The 20940-nt window shown below is 36.4% G+C and overlaps 1 protein-coding gene across 11 annotated transcripts in view; it reads right to left on the bottom strand.

The window, feature by feature from the left end:
• LOC106085249 (uncharacterized) overlaps positions 1–20577 on the bottom strand; it is a 38520-nt gene extending 17943 nt beyond the window's left edge. For 3 of the 11 annotated variants that reach the window (XM_013249454.2, XM_013249411.2, XM_013249403.2), the window contains exons 1-4: positions 17674–18234; positions 11798–13832; positions 10185–11727; positions 4529–4900 (exon numbers count right to left, since the gene is read on the bottom strand). In XM_013249454.2, the coding sequence (XP_013104908.2) occupies positions 4529–4900; positions 10185–11727; positions 11798–13832; positions 17674–18219 (4496 nt within the window). In that variant the 5' untranslated portion in view covers positions 18220–18234. Of the gene's footprint in view, positions 1–4528; positions 4901–10184; positions 11728–11797; positions 13833–17673; positions 18246–19942; positions 20104–20387 lie in introns of those variants that run through there. The other 8 variants (XM_013249505.2, XM_013249497.2, XM_013249427.2 and 5 more) reach the window with 7 other exon arrangements.
• Positions 20578–20940: the final 363 nt, after the last annotated feature.

Here is a 20940-nt window from a genome sequence, read left to right on the forward strand (position 1 = left end):
ATCAGGATTGTCATGATATGTTTTGCACAAATAAGTATAGCCACCCGTAGAAATCCTCTATTGTGAATGACAAAATAAAATTACACCAATTTTTTTTTTTCAAAATTGCGTGCACAAACCTTAATACATTTTATTTGACTTCTATGCCCACACACGTTTCGCAAAATTATTTATAAATATTAGAATTATTTTCCCCTTTTTATCGTATTGTTTTGACGGATTGGCAAATAGCGTTACCACCTCATGGCAAGCAAACAGACTCGCACTGGAAATTTTATTTGTGTTTTACTTATGCACTTCAAGGATTGTCTATCCAGTAGTAAAATAAAACACGGCAATAGATAATAAAGTTCACCAATGTGATATAGACCCCATATAAGATTTCTCTGATCATGAATCATCCCCCATGTACTTGGCCTTGGAATAGAATTGCAGCTCTTCCCATTCAGGACAGGTTTCCTTAAAATATTCAGTACTCGCTACCTGTGATAAATACCAGCTCAAACTTTCTGGGGTTTATGCCAAGCCAATAAAGTCGATGTGATATCCAAGCCTAACATAGGCTCACATTTTTATATAGCCAAAGTAGAGTTATTGCCGAGTTCAAGGTTTTATTTGATTTCGCTAAAATTTTAACTGATCTTCTAATCAAACAGTCCGATATGATATAGACACCATACATGATGATGATTTCTCATTTTTATTTTGTAAGTTCTATGATGCTGTTTTCTTAGAGAATTGCTTCATACGTTATCGAGTGGACTCTCAGTGGGAGCACGGGCGGCATCGGCTCTTGCTTAAATACGGCGTTCCATATGCAAATGTGGCTACTACAACAACATTATAAGAACGTCTATTCGCCTATGAAACATATCGTGGTTTAAAAAAAAAGCATTCGCTTAGTTTTGGCAAGACATTTTTTTATGTTGATGGGAAAAATCATCTTGAGTGGGCAACACTGGTTATGTGATCGATGCTTTGAAAACTAGATAAAGTAAGAAATTGAGAAAAGCCATTTTGTGGAGAAAATATACAACAAGAGCATTTAACAAGTGGTGCACAGCCCATTATGCAATCATTGATAAAAGTTGACATGATGCCAGTTTAATGAGTAGTCGTTCAGGGTCTAAACTTCAGATAGCGACGACATCGCAAACTGCAAGAAATGAGTTGTAAAAATCATTTGGGGCAACTAATTTGGCTTGTGTGATAGTTAAATCCGAATTTACTGCTCACGTCAGCTGATTTTATAAAGGAAAACAGCAATGATCAGTATAAACGAGCTTTTATACAATAAATATAGCTTTATCAGAGTATGATAACATGAAAGTAAACAAATCCCCACTGTTTTCACTACAAGTGAGTGGCCGCCTTAACAGTTATATAAGGACAATGTAGCTATTTTTTTTTTGCTTATTATCAAGGCTAATACATGCATTATTTTGAATAACAAGAATGTTTTTTGAAAAAACACACACACAGAGAAAAGGAGAGAAATTAAAGTGAAGTAGTATTCGGAAAAAATGTATACATATTATAGAAAAGGACATAGGTACGAACACAATTAGTAAAATCGCTATCATAGAGAGAAAAGTCAAAAGTGCAGTTTGTGATAAACATTTTTCCCAAACACATAAAAAGTTCCTAGGAATTAAGAACTCCATTTGGGATTTACACATTATCTCCTAATAAAAACGCGTATATGCGAAATACTCATATGGAGTCTAAAACCAAAAAAAAAAATCCATGGAAAAATCGGATATAACAGAAAAAATTAACCCAGCGAAAGTTAATTCTTTTCCAAAACTCTCTTTTGCAGCACTGTTGCCTTGGACGAAAAGATAAATAATTGATAGTGTTAAGCTGCAAAAAATTATTTCGATTTTTTTTTCTTTTCTTAGCCAAATTTCTTTGCTTTCCCGGCGCCAAAACAAATCCGCATAAAGAGTATTCTTAAATTTGCTGATGTTAAGAGGTTTTGACTACGTTGTTGTTCTTGCTCTCTATTTTTTTTTTGTTGTACCAAGATGTTGGTACATACTTGAGCTTATCTCAATGCAGCCTAAGATGTTTTGAAGAGATTATTTCAATCGATTTTTTTATTTACAGTACCAAGAACAACAATTAAGAGTATGGATTTAGTCTCAAGTTTAAGTTCATCATTACCGTTACACTGAGAGAATATAAATAAGCCTAGGGTTTTGTAGGGCATCCCTGCAAACATTAATTATCGTACGAGTCACTAAATCTGCACTCAAGGAAGTGGAAACCCATCTCAGGCGTTACCATTTTTAGTCTAATTAGTGTTCTCTCATGAAATCTCAACAAATTATCTTTAAAAAGTACCTAAAAAGTGTCACTTCAGAGAGGAAGTGAGAAAGAAATTGACTACCAAATGTTTGGAGGGATTCTTTACTCCATAACTTTGGCGTCATAAAATATTTACATATGTATTTGTAAAGAGAATATTTTTACTGTTTGATGCAGCAATTTCATGCTTTGTTGTTGTTTTTGTTGATACTTTTATCTCCCTCTACTTGTTGGTAAATTTTATACCCACTTTTTGTTAAAGTTTTTTTGTGTTCTTATTGTTTGAAATATTCATAAATTAGCCCAAAAATTTATTATTTCAATCAATATAAAAAAAAATCACGAAAGAATATAAAAAATGCCTTCATTTGACGTTCATACAAACTAAGCAAACATAACGGTATCAATGAGATACAGGGTTACCACAGTTGAAAATTGTACTTGTCAAAGACATACAATATCTAAAGATATTGGATTTCAATTGTGATTTATCCATATCAGATTTCGTTAAAAAAAATATTGGTCCTATCTTCAAAGACATACAATACGTAAAGATACGGCATTTGAAAAAGTATATTAGGGATCATTTTAACACATAGATGACATTCTATTTTGAATGGATCCACTATCACATATTATAAAAAAAGTACATATGTATATACTAGTCCAGCGCATGTGCTAATTACTTTAATCTATAAATATATTTATTTAAAGGCAATCCAATTTAAGGAAAATCGCTAAAAAGATTGGGTCTCTTTAGACCAACGACACCTGTTGATCACTACATGTAACTAATATATAACTGAAAGATGGGCCCCATTTTTACTAACGACATCTGGTAAAGCACAGTTGATATACACAATCTTTCCATATTGTACGCCTTTGCCATCTTTCAGTTAAATTTTTGTTACATGAAGAGGTCAAAACTTGTCGTGGTCTGTCAAAATTGGTCTTATCTTTTTTTTAGCAATTTGCCTAAAAATTGGGTTCTCAAAGTTTAATTGTTGCATAAGTGAGCCCTTAATTAAATTTTTTTTGGTTAAATTAACCCACATATAAAGGGTGATTTTTTTGAGGTTAGGATTTTCATGCATTAGTATTTGACAGATCACGTGGGATTTCAGACATGGTGTCAAAGAGAAAGATGCTCAGTATGCTTTGACATTTCATCATGAATAGACTTACTAACGAGCAACGCTTGCAAATCATTGAATTTTATTACCAAAATCAGTGTTCGGTTCGAAATGTGTTCAAATTTTGACAAATTTTGTTCAGCGATGAGGCTCATTTCTGGTTGAATGGCTACGTAAATAAGCAAAATTGCCGCATTTGGAGTGAAGAGCAACCAGAAGCCGTTCAAGAACTGCCCATGCATCCCGAAAAATGCACTGTTTGGTGTGGTTTGTACGCTGGTGGAATCATTGGACCGTATTTTTTCAAAGATGTTGTTGGACGCAACGTTACGGTGAATGAACACATTTCGAACCGAACACTGATTTTGGTAATAAAATTCAATGATTTGCAAGCGTTGCTCGTTAGTAAGTCTATTCATGATGAAATGTCAAAGCATACTGAGCATCTTTCTCTTTGACACCATGTCTGAAATCCCACGTGAGCTGTCAAATACTAATGCATGAAAATCCTAACCTCAAAAAAATCACCCTTTATATGCACTTGGTATTGTGTCCAGCCCAAAGAATACATGGCCAATATAATCCCTAATCGACTTCATCATTTGCGAATCTTTATAAATTGTATGTCTTTTGTATTTTACTTGCGGCAACTGTCAGTTTCTATAGTAGAGAGTGGCAAAAAGAATGAAGAGGCAAACTATGACACATCTCTCTTCTACAAAATGTAAATTAAGACTTGAATTTTTTAACAAATTTCCTCACAAACTGCTTTTTGACTATAGAAGGAAGATGCCGGTAGTGTCCACAAATAAAATATATAAATAATTAGCGATCCACAATTAAAAGCCTTAAAAAATAAATATTTGCCTTTGTGATGTATAGAGAGAGAGAGAGAGAGAGTACATAAAAAACCAAAGGACAACCATATATGAGATATGTATGTAAATGTATAGTTGTATGTTGATGTTATGTTTAAAGGTATGTTTAGGTTTTGTTTTCAAATTTCTAGCAATACCACATTGATAAAAGTTTCATTGTTTTTTTTTGGTTTAAGAAAATTAATTAAGAAATTAATTTAAAAGCACCTTGATTCCGCATAATCAGAACGTGCATAATAGAGAGATGGCGTTGCATGAGCTCCTGCTGCTGCTGCTGTTTGTAGGACCGAGGGCGTTACATAGTAACCGCCATGAATTTGCGAAAGATTCGTTTGGGAATGGGCCTGTGAAAGGCCACCACCGCCGCCAATGCCACTATATAAACTAGTGCTTTGATTCAATGAGTCCTCATCCACCAACATGGTCGAATTGTGTGTCTGATTGAATGCCATTTGTTGGAGATGGTGTTGGTGGTGATGATGTTGTTGCAATTGTTGATGATGATGCTGTTGTTGTTGTTGGTGATGGTGGTAATGGCGATGATATTCATTGGCTTGTGTTATGTAGGCATGGGTATACCTGTAGTTCAAGGGAGGAGTAGTAGGAAATGTATAACACTCATAACACAAATGACAAATGAGGTATTGCAAACAAAAGTACACAATGTTTTTTTATTGTTGTTGTTTTTTTTTACTACAACATTTCTTTCGTTTACACTAAATCTTCTAAATGCAAAGTGTAGTTGTTTGTATTTTCTAATAGTTTTAGAATGATTAATTACAGTTTATTTATTAATTCACTATTACACTGAGTAGAGAGATCATTTAGAACTAAAAGTGATATGAATAGAGTTAGCCACTATGCAGTTGTTGGAAATTCATTTGGATGTCTTTGGTTTTATAGAGAGAGAGACAGAAGATAGAAATTGGAGTGTATAGAACATTTGATTTGGTTTTTAAGGTGGGACTTTGGTTGGGCTGGTGTGTGTTGGTTGGGGGTCACGGTGAATGGATATGTGGTGGAGTCATTCTTTTTATTTTTTAATCATTGGCAATTTTCACAGAATTTTTGTTATTTTTTTTACAGTTATGTTTAGTTAAGTATTGGGAACTATTTTTGTCTATAAGTTAGAAGTTAAAAGAAACTTAGTAACTAGCAACATAACACACTCAAATTGGAAACAGCAAACTATGGTAAGTAAGGGAAATGGGATCAAATAGGCATGAACAAATCGAAACTTAAAAACAGTTTACAAACAAATGGCTATAATTTGAGTAATGTAAAATCTTTCGTATAACCTTTTTGGGCTTAAACTACAAACTTATAATCATCAAAATTTTAACTAAATGCTTTAATAGATCATCGATAAAGAAATTAAATGAACTGTAATACAATAAGCACCTAAGAAATTGACTCGATTATTACGCCTAAATGGTTTTTTTCTTTATTGATTTTGTAATGAGTTGGTGAATTTAGCAGACGTTTACTTCGTTATGAGAAGCTATCTGTTCGTCATAAACATTGAAATGTTTAGAAGCGAAGTTGCAAAGTAGTCTACTACTTCCAAGCTTAAATAAAGAAAACACTGGTAACTTATGTGTGTTGAAAAACTTCCAAGAGGAATTGGCATCCTCAATTAAAGATTGCTTACTTTAATAATAATAATGCAATAAAAGATTGTGGCATCGAAAAACGGATCTCCGTAAAGCTAAACACGTTTTAAGCACAACGACTTGAGCAGTTTATGTAGTGGTGAATGTAAATGGTGAATTTTTTTTTGTGAATTTTGTTTTTCAGGGTTGGCAGCACTGTTTGATAATAACAAACATAATCTGTGAACGTTAATAGTGCTTACACTTTGCATTTAGAATTCGTCTGAAGCGGACGCTTCGGGATTCGATGCTTAGTCATCGTTATACACAGTACAGTTATAACTGTACATTGGTTTTAATTCTGTATTTTTAATACACGTGTTGTAATTTACAGTTGGTGGGGACACCAACTTCGGAAGTACATTTTACAAAATTATAAATTTAATCGTTTGACGTTTGGCTGTGTATGTTGTCTGGCTGTGAAGAAAAAATTTTATCGTGAAGCATCGTGTTTGTTCTAACCTGTTAATACGTGTTACACATATTATTGGACTCCTGTGGAGCTCCTAGATTTACTGGAAGCTGTATTTTTTATCAATTTTAACTGGAAAAAGTGTTTTTGGTGTTTTGTGGTCAGCGGGCCTGCTTCGTTTTTAATCAAACACTATTATACCACTCACACTGGGTCTTGGAGCTGTCTCACACTGCTGCTTGGTCCAACATCGTTTTATCTACACGCCCCTGAGGGAGGGGTATAGGAGAAGCTGTTCATCTGATGTAGACTGGGTCTACATGCAGTAGTTAATAACCTGGCTTTTGGTGCCTTATAAGCATCGCCATAACTCAACCCACAACCCAAAAAAAAAAAAAAATAATAGTGCTTAGTATAATCTGCCATTTTATCTCGGTAACGATAGCAAATAGTTGAAACTTGTTATCAAAATATTTGTCGGTAGAAATCCACTGTTTTATCGAAAAATTCATTCCTTCCTCTAAACAGCAAAAATATCGCCTCTTGGGGTGAATAACAGCCACATTCCGTACAAGAATTACCGATGCATCCCGAAAAAACGAAAGTTTGGTGTGGTTTATTGCCTGATGACAAGAAAGAAGGCATGATACCCGGCAATTGACAATTTTGGACTTGGTTGATATGTGGTGGCCAAACACCATACAGCCTGTCAAACAATGGACTTATTGAAATATGAATTTGGTGAACAGTGTATCTCCCAAAATGGATCTGTGTGTAAACCGCCAAAATCATATGATTTGATGCCTCTTGACTATTTCTTGTGGGGTTATGTGAAGTCATTGGTCTATGTGGACAGACCAAAAGACGATTGAAGTCTTAGAGTATAATATATAACTTAAATTCGGGGACACATGCCAAAATAGTCGAAAACGGTGCAAAATTGAGCCTTACGAATGGACTATTTGAAACGGAGCAGGAAGTTATTTTTAAAACAGTACATTTCAAAGATCACGTGGCTCAAGATCAATTTATCGATTCCAATAAAAGATTGTGTGTTTTATTAGTTTTTCTAAAAACATAACTATGCCTAAAAATCACCCTTTACAAAATAATTACAAGGCCGCTATAACCGCCATACAGCAAATGCATAGAATAGGCAACACATTATTACTGGCATATAACAAGACATTAATTAGGCTATGATTTAGTAGTCAGCCCGTAGGTTTAGACAAATCCAGTATTTTCAGTAGACTACAAGCAAGTTTATGTTGAAGGACACGGGGTTGGGCAATCACATTTGTTGGAGAGTTAAGGTTCATTTTGGCTCCTAAGAAAAGGTGTTGTAGGGTATAACAAAGATGCAACCCCAAATACGGAATTTCAACCAAATAAGCAGGGAAATACCTGAAATAGGCTTCCTAAATAAGGAGGCCATCGTAGCGCAGAGTTTAGCATGTCCGTTTAATGCGCTGAATGCCCGCTTCGAATTCTGGCGAGAAGATCTGAAAAAAATTTCAGCAGTGGTTATCCCCCGCTAATGCTGGCTACATTTGTGAGGTACTTTGCCATGTAAAATCTTCTTCCCAAAGAGGTGTCGGACGCCGTTCGGTTTCTCCAAAGGAAGCCCCTTATCATTGAGTTTAACCTTAAATCGGACAGCATTCATTGATGCGTAAGAAGTTTGTCCTTTATGGAACGTTCGTGGGTAAATATGCAATTTTCATATATGAAGGCTATACTGAAACGTGGACCGATATGACCCATTTTTAATATCAAGGATTTTACAAATAATAAAAAATACGTAAAATACCGAAACCTTCTTTTCTTTCATAAAGGTTACATGAGATGGGCTTAGTTTTAATTTAGAGCGACAGATGCTCTAAACAGTTTGATTTAGACAATTTCGATCCATTGTTAATAGAGACTAGGCTGGAGAAGGAACGTCAAGGAAAGGATAAAAGGAGACTTAAAGTGCTTCGGGCCTAGACCTGGGACGGTACACTGAATGTTAAGAGCGGTGGTTAAGTCGACTCTTATCTATGAATGTCTGATAAGGCATTGGCCTCTAGACAACTGTGTTCTCCACAGGATGATCGAGAAGCTACAGGGTATAGCGGTGGTGCTGACCTTGGGAGCAAGAAGAAGTGCACCCTGAGATGACTGAATGCAAAGCTCGGTCTATAGCCTCTGCACTTGTATGTTAAGTGTGTGGCCCTTTGATTGAGGAAATCAGGAACCTGCCGCCCCTCAGGCTGCACATTCTTCTGTTCTGATGGGGCACGGCGTGGCGGCATGATATATGCCGCGCGAGGCATTAATTACCAGAGCAGTCCACCTTTGTTAAGGCGTTGGACGTCATTTTCACGAAAAGGGATCTCTGGGCGTCATGCACGTTATCATTTGTGTACTCAGATGGGTATAGGATGGGGGCACAGGGCAGGCGAATTTATTGAGGTACTTGAAATCAGAAAACCATATAGAATTCTGGACGAGTGCAGCGTATTTCAGGCGAAGATCTTCTTCGGTTTGAAGGTACTGGAGAAAATTTCAATTCAGAAACAGCTGTTTTATCGGACTGTCAAAATATTCGAGGACACTCTAGCGACACAGAAGGATTTGAAGTCGAGATTGCGTAGAAGATGCGAGGAGTTTTTCTAACTATGGGGATATCTGCTGGGTCCCGGGCCATCAATGGTTAGAGGAGAACGATGAACTCGACGATCTGGACGGTAATGGATTGCTCCTAAGATCGTGCTACGGAATCAGTGGACCCCTCTCAGTGCGAGCTTTTTGATAGTAGGCATTTTCTATGATCAGCGCACGAATGAAGCGAAAACCTGCTCATCGCCGATCCTCGTTTAGCTCAATAGATAAGCCATCATTTTCCGGTCCATCGGACCAATCACCGCGGCAACGTTGTCGGTGTTGTTGTTGTAGCAGTGTGTTGTACACTAAAGCTGCAGCCCTTGCCGATGAAGGAATCCATCAGATCAATCCGGTGCGCAACCGGCTGCCATGGGAACCGCGGCAACGTCTTGGCCATATATCGAGTGGAGAGTCTCAGCTCTCAGGTGAGCTTCTCCTGACTACGATAAACACCACACAGATATAAGCTCAAAGTTCCAGCCTGTGCGGCGCTCATAGTTATCCCGTGCCGAGCTGATGGTGTTTTGGTTTACAGAAGCTCTCACTAGGAACCCAGGTTGCTAGCCGCGAGTCCTTCAACGTAACCTTTTGTTATAGGGTAAATAACTTATAATGCAACACCAAAACTAACTTTAAATTACGAAATCACGGAATTTTTGAAAAAAATTCTGTTTATCCACTATCACAGATATGTAAAAGAATTTGGTTTTCTTTGTTTTGTTTTATAAAGTTCAAGTTTAAAGCTACAAAGTAAAAAAATCTCTAAATTCTAGCACCTAATTTAACGAGCTAAAACAGTTTCCAATGTTCTACAGGTTTGTTAAAAATGGGAAAGGGAAAGGCAACTAGTATAACAGCTTAAAACAGAAGCAACAGGTAAGGTAACAACAGAAAATTTACAAACAATGGTTACACTGGTTAGTTGGCGGAAAATTAGGCACATGACCAACTACACAAACATATTAATAAAAAAAAAACAAAGGATAACGGAAGATTTTTGAGCATTTGAAATAATTAATAATAAAAATTTTCAAAATAATAAAGGAAAAAAATCAATTAATGCAAAGAAATTAAAAAAAAAATAAATTTCTTTTTTGCAAAAACAGCTTAAAGGCATTTTCCTTCATAACTCTTGGAGACTTTTACAACTTACCTATCTTTTAAATCATTATGAGCTGAACTGCGTCCAGAGTGCACCGATTCACGTCCATCATTGGCTGCAGCGGTCAATGAGGTGTCTGCGCTGGCTGGCATTGCCTGCGTAGAACCAGCTGTCACGGCAGCAGCATGTTGGCCATAGTATTTCTTATACCATTCGGCATAGGCTTGGGGATTGTTGCGTGCCATTTGTTGATAGTAGTAGGCGGTATATGGATCATAGTATCCTCCGCCAGGGTAACCACCATACATGGCAGCAGCATGACGGCCATCATGATGCATTCTGCCAGAACGTGGTGGTCCTCCACCGCCGCCACCTTCTTTCTCCAAATCACTGTCACGAGCATTACGCGAACTATGTTTGCGATATTCTTCATATTCGCGTGGATCATAGCGAGGATCATTGTAACGGGGATCACGGTCACGATGTTTATCGCTGCGACGCCGTCTTTCGATTGTATTGTCATAGTCATCGCCGCCGCGTCTTCTGTCCCTACGATCAGATTCATAGTTTTCGCCAGAACGCTTAGAAGAACGATAGCCTTGTCCTTTGCGAGGATAATCCTCATATTCGCCACCTTGATCACTGCGATCACCACGACGATTACGCTCCGCGGCCTCCGAATGACGCATGCTGCGGCGAGATGATTCTTTGCGCGCATCAAAACGTGTAGACTCTTCGGTTTCATAGCGTGAATCATTCTCATAGCCCCGCTGCCGTTGGGAACGTCTGGAGTCGGTCTTGGAACGTTCGCCTGCCCTTGGGCGTTCCTCGCCTTCGTAATAGTATTTGTCACGTTTATCACGTTGCTGACGGCGATTACGTTTGCTCTCGTCTTCGTCTCCGCCGCGATCACTGCGTACACTACCCTCACGATAATTACGACGACGATCATTTCTTTCCCTACGTTCACGTTCTTCGCGGTCACTGGAATAGTCACCATCACCATCGCTATTCACATATTCGTCAGATGCATAAGCTGCATAACGATTCAAGGAACGTCTAACGCGACCCCCGTAGCGTTCATTGTCATATTTCGTGCGAGACTTTGAAGAACCGGCAGTGCTATGGTCCATGGCTCGTTCATTGAGAAGGCGCTCATCGCTGTCATCGTCATCATTGGGCGAAGAAATATTATTATGCGATTCCTTGGTTTTTGAGGGCTGATGGGGATGATGATGTGCATCGGAGGCTTGCTCCAAAGGTTGACTTACGCTAGGTGCAGGCACAGAAGGCTCAATAATGTCAGCGGCTCCCTCAACAGGAGGTTCATTGCGAGCTTCAGGCGATAGAGTTTGATGAGTTTGGGGAGATGGCTGATGATGGTTATGATGCTGCTGTTGTTGCGGCTGCTGATGATGATGGTTTTGCTGCTGCTGTTGTTGTTGTTGTTGTTGCTGATCTTCAAGATTTTCACCATCCATTTCGATTTCTCTTTGCTCTTGCAACTCCACTCCAGTGACAACTCGTTGTTGGTTATTGACATTGCTTTCGCCAGGGACCAAATACAGATTACGATCGGATGTGGAGGGGGGAGCTATATAAAAATATACAAAATAAATTCGTTAATGTCTGATTAAAGGAAAAAAATCAATAAATTCACTTACAACCTTGTCCGCCAACACCACCCATCGCACCACTTATAACAGGCACTGCATTTTCTGAAGCTGTATCCTCGCCATCTGCATGACGCTCTTCCAAATGCATAACATCTGCCACGGTGGCATTACTACCCAGCACAGGCGCATCAGTACCCATAACCATCCTTTGTGAGGCCTCCAATTCTGGTTCGCCCAAAACCAAACGCGATAAACCTGGAGGTGGTAAAAGGCCATCCGCTTCAGGCTGTTGATCTTCGGAATTTTCCGATAGATGACTGGTCTGCAGATATTGATTGCGTTCATCATTAGGAGGCTGTGCCACTGTAGCAGCATTTGGCAAACTAATGGTGGAGGTTGGTGGTTGCAATGACGGTTGCATTATGGCTGCAGGGGGAGCCAAAATTTCTTGATTTTCTTGTGAGGGAATTTCATTGTTTTCGGGCTCCATCAGTGTTACATTGGACGATGATGAGGGATTCGCAAAATCTGCTGGCGGTGGCGGCGGCATATTAAAAACAGCAGGACTAGCTTGTGGCATAGTGGGCATTAAAGCAGTAGCACGATGATGTTGAGCCAAACCCGAACGTTTAAATGGATTTCCAGCTGCAGCCGCTGTTGCTGCAGGAGGCAAACCGGCGGGTGGAGGAACAGTGGTTGTTGGTGGCGGCAAAGCAGGTGATTGCAAATTAGTTGGTCTGCTAACAGCTGCCTCCTCGGCATTTTGGAAGGCCTGGGGAGGCATTAATGCAGTACCCTCTGTGGGAGGGTTTTCACTGACCGGAGTATTGCCCATGGGAGGCGAGGCATATTGCCGAGAGGGCAAGGTCACCGGTTTGGCTTGCGACACAAATACTGTGTTTGGAATGTTAGTTGATGTCGATGTTTGAGGTGCTGCATTTGTGTTATAGTTGTGATTTTCCGATACAGCACTCGAAGAAAATTCCGTTGGAGGTGGTGCTAAGGGCATGATGGCGGCGGCTTCTACAGATTTTGAAGCTGGCTGAACAGCTTGCTTGATATCCTGCACCGTAGATGTTGTTTGTGCAATTTGTTGCTGATTCGTTTCGTTCGATGACCAATTCCAATTATCGTTGCTGGCGTGATCGTTCGTAACAACTGTTTGTTGTTGTTGTTGTTGCTGCTGAGGCTGAGTGTCCTCCTCGTTCGTGGTTGTCCAATTCCAATTGTCATTATGCTGCTGCTCTACCTTTGCCAGTGCCGTTTTATTCTCAACATGAGCTGGCACATTCTCAACTGCAGCATTGGTAGCATTCCAATTCCAAGTATCATTTGATTGCTGATTAAAACTATCAGCAATAATGTTAGAAGAATTAAATGCCTGATTGTGGTCGTTAGCAACAGCAGGTAGTGGTGGTGGTGCGGCTACTGCTGTTGGGGGTGGTGGTTGAGTTTGTTGCTGTGATTGTGGTGGATGATGCATTTGAGTAGAGATTTGCTGCTGCTGCTGCTGCTGCTGATGTTGAATAGCGCTCTCATTGGCTTCTATAGTAGAGTTATCATTCCAATCCCAATCACCCCAACCATCACCGGTAGATTGGTTGTTGTTGTTGTTATTATTGGCATTGTCAAAGAAATTGACTGCATTTGTTGTTGTTGTTTGTGACATGTTGGTTAATGATGTTTGTAGTGGTTGTTGCTGTTGTTGGGGTTGTGGTGCTGCAGCTTGTTGAAAATATGAGGCTGCAGCTGCTTGTTGCTGTTGTTGTTGTTGATACGCATTATTGCTGACCTGTTGCTGCTGATGATTGAATGAATTATCATACATCTGCTGATTGACAGCCGAATTTTGCTGCGGCCATTGTTGCTGTTGATGTTGCTGGTGTTGTTGTGGCGCTACACCACCTGCATGCTGTTGATACATCATATTACTGCTCTGATAATTTTGCTGTCCACTTTGCCAATTGTTATTTGCCCCAGCATTTGTTGCTCCCACTGTTGGCAATGGAGGTTGCATTTGTGGCATCATTTTTGATGTTGGCAAATAATTTTGTGAAGTTACAGAATGTGTTTGCCACGAATTCTGTTGGAAGATTTAAAGAAACATTAAAATTCAATTATTTTTACGCATGTAACAAATTTATGAAGTAAAATTTCAAAGTGGAAAATCTTTCTAAGTAACAAAATTTTAAAAATTTGAAGGTAGTGAACGTTACGGAGAGATACGGCGCGGCTTTCAGCCGCCAGTTTATTAAGCAATGCTAAAACGATAGATAGAAAGAGGCGAGTAATTCATCACATCTATGTATAAGGCCATGGATGATCAAAAGCCAAATTTTGCAAATTTGACTATGAACAATCTATTGTAAATAATTTTATACCAATAAAAAATAAATAAATTATAAAAAAATAAGGAGTGTTGTCCGATTAATGTTTAAGCTCTATGATAAGGAACATCTTTTTTATTGACGATTCCGAACAACGTGCCACAAAGCGATGTCACTTAGTAGAGAACAATTCCATGGCAGCCGATTGTAGGTGCCGGATTGACCCGATGAATTCCTTCATCGGCAAGGGCTGCCGCCTCAGTGTACATACAGCACACTGATACAACAACAGCAACAGCTTAGTAGGGAAATTTTGCCAAGTCATGACTGCTGATAAGAGTCCTGACTTGGCATTGCAACAACAGATCTAAAATGTGGCGAGGGACACAGGGTTAGGCGTACTTCTCTAGGGGTGTGATGATGATGTGCACATTTTTTACGTCACTAATTGCAATTGCAAGGAGAGACACAGAATAATGTGTACACTCCCTCCAGGCGCTTACACCTCTCACTCATTTTGAAGTTCTATAGAGGCCTGAATTGGCTAAAATGACAATGAAAGTTTCTCCCATGTACGTCAGGTTCCCTACTGTGTATCCAAAAAATAATTCTCTGACTTCTGATTGAACCCTATGGTAAAAGGTTCAACTGGGAGTTTCTGTAGCCTTGAGGCCTCGCATGTCTCTTCCACGAAGCCGCAAACTTCCATCCATTATTTGTACTGGCTTTTCAGCTCGACCTTGTATTTTCTTAAAAAATTGTTCTGTCATAGCCAATTAAAGTAAGTAAGAATATCGTTTTGTTTTGGAAAATTATTTCAAAAATTGTATTTTAAGAATATTTTTTAAAAATTTTGTTTAAGAAAATTTTTTTTACAAAAATTGTGTTTAAAAAAATATTGATTAAATATTAATAAAAAATTATTAAAATTTTTTGTGACGAAATTTTATTTTAACACAAAATTTTCTAAAAATATATTTTTTATCACACAATTTTGTTTCTGTAGAAAACAAAAAATGGTCAAAGTTTTATAAAAAAATACAGCAAATTTATAATTTTTAATAAAATTTTTGCTTTTATAAAACTTTTATAATTTATATAATAATTTTTTTTAAATGTTATAAGTTTTTAATTTTTGGTCAAATATTGTTTCAAAAGTTTTATTTATATTTGTCAAAAAATGTATTTTAAAAAATGTCACACTTTTAACATTACCAAAAATAAATTTATCAAAAATTTATTATAAGAAAATTTTTCCAAAATTTTTATTGATTTCTTGGCGTATAGTTGACCTTTTGGTATCTTAATGGCTTACTTAATGGTGTCGGCTTCAGGTCAGTTAAAACGAAGTGTTTTAGGGTGTTCTTTTAGTTTATTTCCGATTTTTCGGTTTACATCGTTTAACTTTATTTTAACAGGAATGTTTTAAAAAATTTTTTTTTTTTTAATTTTATTTTTACAAAACAATTTTTATATTTTATTTTTATAAAAACAAAACATTGCTCAAGATTTTTAATTTTAAGAAAACCGTACAAAAATACTATGTTATTAGAACATTTTTTCAAAATTTATGGAGTAACTCCGTGGGGAACCAGTCAATTGTCATCCTCGCAAAAACAAAACCCTTAGGACAAACATCGTCGATATTTCAAAATATTGGAAAATCAAAAGAAATAATAAAGTATTAAAAAAAAACAAAACATCAGATTTTTTTTTAATTTTACACAAATGACCTCAAGCTGAGTAAACACTAACAAACAAAATGTATTTTATAAAACATTAATCAAAACTTTTTATTCTTTTAATTTTAAAAAATTTTCTTAATTTTTTTTTTAATTTTATGAGAAAATCTTTTTAAAAAATTCTACCGAATTATGTCTGGGTTACATATTTTTTGTTGTTCAACGTTTTCTTTATTATGGTTGGAAAATTGTATGTTTATGGCAAAAAAATCAAATTGCTTTACAAAATTGACATAAAATATTTACCCAGATTTTTTTCAAAAAAGAGGAAATTATATATTTCCAAAATTTTCTTAAAAAGACTTTATTTTAATGAAAATACTACAAAGTTTTATTAAATTTTTATATGGGGAAAAATTTTGTTTGATTTTCGAAAAAAAAAAAATACTTTACAATAAAATTTATTATTTATTTATTATTTTGGCCAAAAAATTGTCAATTTATATTTTTTTTCTATTGACTCAAGAAGGCAAGACCCAAGATCGGTTTATATGGCAGCTATATCGGGTTATGAACCGATTTCAACCATAATTTGCACAGTTGTCGGAAGTAATACCAAAACACCACGTGCAAAATCTCAGCCCAATCGGATAAAAATTGAAATTCATAACAAAAAACTTCATACAAAATTTCAGCCAAATCGGATGAGAAATGCAACCTCTATTTACTCAAGAAGTCAAGATCCAAGATCGGTATATATGGCAACTATATCAGGTTATGGACCGATTTCAACCATACTTAGCACGGTTGTTGGAAGTCATAACAAAACACTTCATGCAAAATTTCAGGCAAATCGGATGAAAATTGCGCCCTCTAGTGGCTCATGAAGCCAAGATCCAAGATCGGTTTATATGGCAGCTATATCAGGTTATGAACCGATTTGAACCGATTTGAACCATACTTAGCACAATTTTTGGAAGTAATATCAAAACATCACGTTCAAAAATCAGCCAAATCGGATGAGAATTGCGCCCTCTAGACGCTCAAGAATGTTAGGTTAGAGCCCTTTTGAATTAAAATGAAGTAATTCTTTTTTAAAAATATAAATTTTTTGATGGATTTTGTAGGATTTAAAACAACAATTTTGAATTTTATAAGTTTTTCACCAAAGCATCAAATTTAAAAAATTGGACTTTTTATTTGTGCCAATTTTTTTAACAAATTTTTTTTTTCAAAATTTTGTTTCTTCAGATTTTTTCACAAAATTTGGAAAAATTGGTCATAGTTTTATTATCTTACAATATGTATGTAATTTTTTATATTTATAAATAATTTTCTTTTATTTGAACTCAAAACTATTTTCTTTTTTTATTTATTTGGTTTTCTCTTTTCCCAAAACTAATAGTAGTGACACTTTTTCAAAAAATCCCCCTTTTCCCCATAAACTGACATCATCATAACAGGTAAAAAATCATTTGCTTGTGCGATTTTCCACTTAAGTCATAGAATCTGTTTCTAAATATAGCAATCCCTCCCAAACCCAAACTCTATGCCTGTATAATATCTAAAAAAACATATAAACAAAAAAATTAGAAGAGTGCCAAAATATGATGATAAAAAAAAAACAATAAAAACCAAACAAGTCTAAGAGAAAATAATTTGTGATAAAAAAATATAAAATACAAACACAAAGACCAGTAAATTATATTTTGATAAAGAATAGAGTATGCCAAAGAAGAAACCAATAAAACAATGCTATTAACAAATCCTAGCCAAATGAATGTGATAAAATAGAAGGGGGTCACCATGATCATCTTAGGACCAAATGAATTGTATATATACAATAACTAAATATTAAAATACCCACAATGAAATATGAAAACAAAGACACCGAGATGAAACATTGAAACTTTACCTGTTGATTATTATTAAATGGCCCTTGTACCAGATGATTGTTGGTTGTGCTGGTATTGTTATTGGGAGTACCATATTGTGGTGTAGCAGTGGGTGGTATATACTGTTGACGCTGCTGCTGTTGCGGTTGTTGTGCCAGCGTATAAGGAGCATTTGAAGTATTACTTAAACGCATTGACGGCATGGTGCTATTTGTGGTCGTATGTAAATTCGTTTTATTTGGATATTGTTGTGACGTCATCAAGAGAGAAGAATTATTCGAAGTAGCCTGAGACCTCAGTACAGATGTTGCTGTTAATGATGATGCAGATGACGACGAGGAAAAAGGTGGACGCGTTGGTGGCGGCAACACCTGTTTCTGGGCTACATTTGCAGCAGCCATGGGAGAAGTAGGCATGGTTGAGGCATTAATATTGAAATTTTGCTGAGCTGTTGAACAAGGATTTGCAGTTTTCGCTAAAGAGGATAATGATGATGATGATGTTAAAAGTGATGATGTGTTGTTTGTTGATGATGTAGATGGTTTGTGATGATGTACCCAAGACATGTTGGCCTTATTCAAAATCAAAGTGCTGTTCTATTAAAAGCCCCTGATAGTTTAAAGTTAAAAAAATAGGTATTTACAAAAATATTAAATGATTGCCAATGGACAAACTAGAATACACACATACAAAGCCACTAAACAAACCAGGTGTTATGTAAAAAACTAAAAGAAAAAATAAAAAATTATTGATTTTTAGTAACATAAACCGGATTCCTAAATTAGCTCAAAAGTTGAATGCACCCCCTGAGCATATGTAAGTGTAGCGTAGCGTAGCCGTCATTGTCGTTGTTAAGGAATAATGGGCATACAAAAACCCCCAAAACAAAACAACCACAGAAAACAAAAAAAAATATATAAAAACGAATAGAAAACAAAAGCATGATAAAGCATTTCATTTAAAAACAAAATATATACTCTTTGCAAAATAATGATGATTACGAACATCAGATTTACTTTCATTTGTATTTACTTGTAGTTAGTCTGTCTCCCCATACACAAAAAAAAAAGAAAATATTAAATAATTCCTTTCTCTTGTTTTTGTTTGTACCCCTTGCGTTTCGTTGTTGGTGTTGTGCAAAACTTAAGTTTACGTGGACCTTTTTCTTGTTCCACTCTATGCTCTCACAGAACAAAGCCGTTGTGAATGTTCTTTTAATGTCGGTGTCGGCGGCGTCTAGAAAAATTTTCAACGGCGGCATTTGAGCCAACATCAAATATTACCGTTATTTGTTATTCACATGCCAGCTGTTTGTTTACACAGCCGGGATGCATTTTTTTTTAAACAGGGAAATAAAATTTTTATTTAAATTTAAGTTAAATAATCAGAAAAGAAAATAATAAATGAAAAAAAATATTCTGGTCATTGACATTTTCTCCTCTATATTACCAAATAAATAAAAATTCAATACCTTACAATATTAAAAGTAATAGTCAATATGTGATTGTTTATTTCTGCATTTGTTTGCATAAAAAAGTTTGAATTGATCCTTACCATTTCGGAGGTGGGTGGGCCGATTTTAGTGAATTTTTGTTTGCATACCCATTGTTATACAAAACAACGAATCCAAAATTGGGTAGAAGCAAATGATCATCGTGTCATTGGCAATTAATGGGGACTATGGAGGACATTGATATGAGAGTTAAGCGAATTACATGCAAACGAAACGCGAATCGCATGAACCTAGACCCAGAACCTACAACCAAACTGAGGGGCAAATAAGGACTGCCTGAAGGGCGACAGAACTGGTTAAGCTAGCGAAGAGTTTCGAGCATATGTGCCTGAATACAAAAGAGAGAGAAAACGAAAGGCCCGCATAGAGACCAAAAAATTCTCACCGACCAGAGATCCGACCCGTCTGCCAACACAGGCCTCTACTAATGTCCTGAAGGAAAAGGCGGTCGAATGTCTGTAGAGACTTTATAAAAGCAAACAGGCAGCACCGAGGGGTGGCTTCACCACTTCCCGTAGCTCTCGGAAAATCCGGAAAATCGTGAGGGATCTCTCGAATGCTCCATAATTTCTCCTCAAAATCACTATAACAATTGTGGAGTTTTGAGGATTGTCAAAACTATTTTGTGTACCAAATATTTTTGAAATGGGACAAGCGACCCGTAGACAGATTTTTCGGTAAAATTGTTAAGATGATCCGTTGGGGGCTGGCCCTATTGTCGCCGTATTATTCACAAAACTTCTTTTGATTTACTTTTACACTTATTGCTTACAAACCTTTAAATATCTGGTTCAAGTCATGGTTAATAGTAGTACCATAAAACCCAAAATCGTCGTGTCCCGTACATTATTGTAAGCTTTTTTTTCAATGTAGCTCCAAAACTAAATACTCAATTGGTTCATGACTTTAAAAAGCTTATTAGCTAACAAATAAAACAAATCAATAAATTTTGATTAATTACTACCCACTTCTTCAATTCTTGTGACAATTTTATTATTGACGGTTGCTGCCAAATTAAAAAAGAAAATATGACGCCGATGACACGCCACTCAACTGACTTTGCTCTCTGTTTGCACAACACGACACAATATGAAAACTTTACACACACACTCGCGCAAACACACATCCCATACACAGAGCCATATATACATATGTTATACGTTGGCACCTTATTATTACAAGGCAAGTGGATGGGAAAATTTTTCTTCGGCAGTTTTTTACCTTTGATTTTTTTACGTTTTTCTGCTTATAAACACTTTTATTTTATGGAATTTTTAGCAATTTCGAAAGCATACACATTATTCTTTTTGTTTTTGCTAAATTTTGTTAAGAATTTCGACAATATTCCAGTTAATTTGCAGGTAAAAACTTTAAAAAAAAACTTTAGCTCTCTTTGCGAACAGGCAACTAAGTCGACTGAAAAATTAGTGGCGCCGTTTGGAAAAAATGAGTGCGATGAGGATATATGCGATTGGGTGAGAAAGCACAATGAACATTGTTGGCGCTTAGTAGGAAAACAGATTTATGATAAGTTGATACTTTGGGAATCTTTTATATCATGTAATTGCTGTGTTTAATTTTAGTGTTAAACCTGTTACTACATTTGCTTTTCGCGATATTTTTACCCGATTACTTTATTTAAATAATAGATAGACTTTAAAGCAAAAAAGTTTGCTGATTTCATTCAGTAGGACATTCCCTCATTACTTACGGTAAAATTTTAATAAAATTGTGATTTTATCAACAGTGAATTGAATCTGACAGCACTTATTGG

Source organism: Stomoxys calcitrans, chromosome 4, assembly GCF_963082655.1.
Source record: "Stomoxys calcitrans chromosome 4, idStoCalc2.1, whole genome shotgun sequence".
Lineage (NCBI taxonomy): Eukaryota > Metazoa > Arthropoda > Insecta > Diptera > Muscidae > Stomoxys > Stomoxys calcitrans.